This window comes from Camelina sativa, chromosome 4 (assembly GCF_000633955.1).
Source record: "Camelina sativa cultivar DH55 chromosome 4, Cs, whole genome shotgun sequence".
Taxonomy (NCBI): Eukaryota; Viridiplantae; Streptophyta; class Magnoliopsida; order Brassicales; family Brassicaceae; genus Camelina; species Camelina sativa.
In genome coordinates this window covers 20076298-20081746 of record NC_025688.1, presented here as the reverse complement: position 1 = coordinate 20081746, position 5449 = coordinate 20076298, and the positions used below count along the sequence as shown (strand labels likewise).

At 37.0% G+C, this 5449-nt stretch overlaps 2 protein-coding genes across 2 annotated transcripts in view; one reads left to right on the top strand and one right to left on the bottom strand.

The window, feature by feature from the left end:
* LOC104781381 (macrophage erythroblast attacher) lies at window positions 10-2100 on the bottom strand. Its single transcript, XM_010506047.2, has 5 exons — window positions 1682-2100; window positions 1121-1315; window positions 783-905; window positions 441-635; window positions 10-155 (listed from the first exon to the last, which is right to left on the bottom strand). Exons 1-5 carry the CDS (start codon window positions 1997-1999, stop codon window positions 18-20), a joined length of 969 nt encoding a protein of 322 aa, XP_010504349.1. The 5' UTR covers window positions 2000-2100; the 3' UTR covers window positions 10-17.
* The window catches only part of LOC104781380 (CAP-Gly domain-containing linker protein 1-like), a 4668-nt gene continuing 2639 nt past the window's right edge, over window positions 3421-5449 (top strand). The window contains exons 1-3 of the mRNA XM_010506046.2: window positions 3421-3668; window positions 4342-4636; window positions 4739-5322. Coding sequence (XP_010504348.1) covers window positions 4359-4636; window positions 4739-5322 — 862 coding nt within the window. The 5' untranslated portion in view covers window positions 3421-3668; window positions 4342-4358. The remainder of the gene's footprint in view (window positions 3669-4341; window positions 4637-4738; window positions 5323-5449) is intronic.

The window sequence follows — 5449 nt, the reverse complement described above, 5'->3', positions numbered from 1 at the left end:
TTGATAGAGTTTGATGATTACGGAGTTTTCAGCGCAGACAATCCTGCTTGCAAGTAGATGTTCAATAAGGGTTCCATTGTCATGCCATATAACTTGCAAAATTCTTGTTTAAACTGATTAACCAAAACATCCCACTGTCGTAGTTCAAACAAAACCTGAGAAAAGACGAAACATTTATGTTAGTGATCAATACATGCAATGATCAATTAAGATTCAACAAGAGTTGGAAATTATTCAGCAACAAACAGAGACGGAAAAGATTACAGAAGCAACCTGTTATATAAAGAGACAGTGAAATCAATATCCACGTTTTTGGTTTTTTTAACAAAATCAATTCGGGAAAGATACAAATTGAAGCGTCAGTTTTCATCCTTGAAGAGCCACAGATTGGTTTTTGAAACACGGGGTAAAACATTTAAATACTCATAAGAAGGATTCACCTTATATTTTGAGCATTCCGTAGTACTTTTAAAAGCCAAAGTAGCCAGAACATGCTGCAATTCCTTCATATGGGTTGCTCCCCATGGTGCTAGATGCTTTCGAGCATAATGGATTGCTTGTTTGTAGCTGTCAGCTCTATCAACTCGTACCAACTCGATGAATTCTTGCAGCCTTAGTTGGAACTCAAATTTGCTCTGTTATTAAAAAGAACAAGATATAATTATTCAGGATATGGTTCTCGTAAAGAATTGGATACTTAAAGACAAAACAGCGTGAAGTTCATAAACAAATGAAAGTAAATCTTAACCATAAGAGTACGTAGAGCATGCACACCACAATACCTTTGACTTTTTCAACCGCGTTTTATTATCAGCACACCATGACAATGCAGAAGCTACCTCCCTATTTTTAAGGGCGTCAATCACCTTCTTAGCTTCTCGAAATATGTCAATATCGACAAGGTCCTGAAAAGATGAGATGTTTATTATTGGCATTTCATAGAGATGCAGTACAAAACAACAAATTCGCTTCACTGCTTACAAAAACAAAACATCAAATAATATGTTAACCATTGCAGGAGACACATCAATGATCATGCCCCCAAGTAATTTCAAGTGGTTAAATTATCTCCAAATAATGTTATATAATCAGTGTCAAGATTCAAGGGGGAGAGAAAAACCAAAATGTTGCTGCTCTCAGAAAGCTTTGTAGCAGTCTCGAAATATGACATCCTAAGCATGTAGTCCACAAGAATCCGTTTCAATTTTGTATTGTTCCATTCAGTGATATTTTCGACATCTGCTGAATCCAAATGATCGATGCGAGCACGACACCTCTGGGCTTGCAAATTCTCCACATTGTTCCCTTCTTCCAACTGAAATACAAAACGAAAAAAGTATGTAAGCTATGCTATATAACCACCCAGTTAGAAACCATCCCAAAGAATAACAATTTGCAAATGGTCATATGGGAAGAGTTCTCATGAAACAACTCCAATACATTGCATCCCCTTGATCTGATAAAATGTAAAACAATCATCTAGATCCAATGTCTAGAGGTAAATCTATTGTGGTAACTAAACGTCAGAGATATAATTGCCAAAGACAACTACTTTACTTTAATCGTCAACCTCAACAAAGATCAAAATTAGAAATTTTGTTTACCCCATTTATCAACCAAAACCAAAGCAGATACCTAATTCAATCCACCGATCACAGAGAGAGAGGAGGAAAAATTTAACCTTTCGTTTGAGGCCTTGTAATCGAGAAACAAGGCTAGAGAGACGCGAAACGGTGACGTCTTTAGACCAATCGGAATCAGCCAAATCTCCGACGCCGGAAACAACGGTGGAGACCTCTTTCTCGAAAGAACGGTGATTGGTACGGATCGTCTTTTTGTAATGCTCGAAAGGTACACGGAGGAGCTGGTGTTCGAGCTTGAGGGATTCCGTCAATTGACTCAACCTCGACGACGGCACGACCGGTGAAGGAGTGATCGTAGGGGTGGTTTCCGTCATGACGGCGTCAGAGTTTCCGTTGGTTACGGTATCGATCTCCATGGCAAAGAGGAAAAGAAGTTAGCAGAAACTTCGCAATAAGAGAGATTAGAATATTGGATTTTGCCTTTGTGGGGGTGATCTTCTTGTTGATGATGAAGAAATTGATGATATATAAGAAAGAAAAAAAAAACACTCAAGAAGAAATAAATTAGTTCCAGGTGAAACGGCGTCGTTGCTTTGTGGCACTCTCCACATAAAACGGCAGCGTTTGGAGTATGAGCGAATATAGATAACCGTCCGGTCTGATTCAACCCTAACCGAGAGAGTGATATGAAAAAGGTCGAAGACTGTTTTCAAAACCAGTGGCTTTGCCATTTTGGTTTGGCACAGCCAGATGAAACAAGGCTGCACTTATTTTGTCGAAAGGCTTCAAAATATTCTTCTGTTTGGTTCCCTAAAATTTAAAACCGATCTTAGATTGACCTAATTTTTTCGATGTAGAGAGTTTAAGGGGCCGTTATAAGTATCAAGGCGAAAACAACGATTTGGCCACTGAATTTAATACATATATAGATAATAATTATAGAAAGTGAAATTTTAGAATATATGATGTCATATTTTTATCTTCAAATAACTCACTACTTCTTTTGACTATCATTTCTATATTTTTTTACGTCGAATACGTGTCAAAATAATAGATTGTATTGTTTATTTACTATGTCAATTTGTCAAACCTAAAAATAAAAATTATAGCATAAAGGTAAAGATGAGAAATAATTTTCTAATTGACCCACCATAAAACAAATATGCGGACCTATGTGAGGCTAACGGCTGTCAATTGACCCACCATAATAAAAAAAAAAAGTATTAACACTTATTAGTGTAATTTTATGGATTTTTAGTGAAATAGTTAGTCAAAATCACTCATTGACCCTTAAAAGTTTTAAAATTTCATCAAAACCTATTTATAAAAAAAAAATTATATTATGACCTCTCTAAATTTTCTTCCTACGTCTACCCCACTGTACATAGTTGGTAATCTATAATAGGGTGACACATACCTTTACGGTCTCAAAGATTATCAACCACAAAAACGATACGACCATTATCCACAATCTATCATTATATCTTATCATTATCACTTCAATTACACCATAATTACTTTTTATCGCTATGAAAATTTTTACTAGTTTTCGTCACCACTCAAATCTATGTATTTTGTGATACTTATCTATGTATTTTGTGGACCAACACAAAGATTTAAAAAAAAAAAAACCCCTTAAACAAACCTCTTTGTATAATAATAATCTGAAATTCTATTTTACTAGTTTGTTCGAATGTTGCTATTGAACATGATTATAAAGTCAAGCATATGTTGTTAGTGAGTGAGTGACAAAATAACGTATATTTGCTACGCTCCTCCTCTCAATGGCTTTTATCCGCGCAAAGAAATATTTAAAAGATTTAGCAAAAGTACCCTCCACTGATGCTCTATTTACGTATTGACACCACCAAAAAGATTTTGGAGCCGTTTTGTTCATTTGGATTCTTTCTTCGTCGTCAACGAACGCACACACTCTCTCTCTCTCTCTCTCTCTCTCTCTCACAAGCAAAACACTTGTTTCGTTCAAATCGACGTTACCTAACGCTGTTAATAAATCAGCGTTTCAGTTTCTCTTCTCCGTTCGAATCATCTCAAATTTCCGATTTGCAAAATCGCTGATTTATGGTAAGTTCATAAATCCTAAAGATTTTATCTTTTTTTGAATTTTTGAAATTTTTTTTATTTCTTCTCTGTGATTCTTTCGTTTTCTTTAAAGCTAAATTGTGTCCTCTAAAAAAAAAAAAAGGTTTCGCCTTTGGCTTTTTTTTTTTTTTTTTTTTTTTTTTTNTTCCTTTTTCAATTTCCCGACGAGTTAGAGAGTAGAGTTTGATTTTTTTTCTGGCGACGACATCGATTAGATTGTGATTTTGTTAGTGTTCGAGTAATCTCGCCGAACATTTGCTTCATCAGTTTCTCCGCAACTTGGATTCAGGTTCGATTTGTGTCTTGGTTGTTAACAATTCGATCTGATCTGATTCGTCTCTAGGGTTTATCGTAGGCTTTGAAGGTAGAGATGCTTAGGGTTAATTTGGTCTTTTGTTTTGAGTTTCTGAATCTCTGAGTAGAGAGAGTTATACTTAGATCATCTATGCTGTTTTTCATTTCTTTGTGTTGAATTGGTTTATCTTTCATTGACCATATTGTGTTTGTAAGATTCACTTTGGCTCACTCCTGCTTTTAAGATAGAGAATTTGCTGCAAAAATGTGAACTTTATTTTCTAGTCTAGTGCAGGAGATTAGTGTAGTTTATATATATCTTTCAATCTATTGATTTGCGTTTCGTATGTTTTGATTGCAGCTGCAGTTGGAGAAACAATGAAAAAGCTCTTCTTTTTTAGATCTTCGGCTGGTAATGGAACTGATAAGCAGGAAAAGGCAGCGGATAGTAAGATGAAAACCCGAGCTAACAGTCACGCTGAACAAGAGTTTGATAGTCCTAAGTCACAGGGTCAAGTTTCTGGTGGTCCAGCTCTTAGACGAAGCCTCTCTTTGTCTTCGGCAGGTTTCCTTTTTGATCAGTTTGGAGACGCTTCCACGAATGAACTAAGCAGTGCTACTAAAAGTCAGGATAGGCGGCGGAATCATTCATCTCGGTATGCCTTCTTCATTTCTTATGAGATTTTTTTATTGACAATTCTCAACTTTTGTTCAATGAAACCACTGACGAACAACGTGATGTATTTGCTGTGTTCCAGATGCTTTACTCCAGAAAGACAAGTTAGGGAAAGGCAGTGTGAAGCAGAGAAGCTTCAACATGATTCATCTGGGAGTTCTTCATCTTGTTCTAGTACTGTCTCTAGTAAAGTTCTGGACCGTTATATTGATGGAGAAGAGCATTTGGAACAGTGTAAGCAAAAGAGTTGTTCTTCACGCAGTGATGTCTCTGGGAGTGTAAGCCGAAGGAGGCTTCCCCCACGTGTTCAGTGGACAGTACCTACATCACCATCAGACACTTTCAATGAGAAGCGAAAGTCCCAGTCATCTAGAGAAGCTAAAGGCACCCGTTTTCGTGTCTCTTCTGCTGATTGTGTGGAAAATGGGATGAGGCATGGATCACCTCGTTCGCTTGCAAGAAATGTCATTGAAAGACTCTCTCAGACTAATGGCAAGTCAAAGGGGTCAAACCATGAACCCATCACAATTCAAGATGTCTATGGCGGATCCCTTCATAGAACTTTTGACTCAAGCTCGGATGTCACCGCCAATGTTTCACTGGCTGAACATTATGAACCTGTTAATGGATATTATGCACAGGACAGCGGAGAGCTCCAGCAAATACGTGGTAAGAAGGTGTATAAGTGTATGGAAGACGATATGGACTCCGAGCTAGAAATGAAAATCAAAGAAGCTGAGAAGAGAGCGAAATTGTTTTCTGAGGAACTGGAGCAGCAGAGATGCCTTTCCGA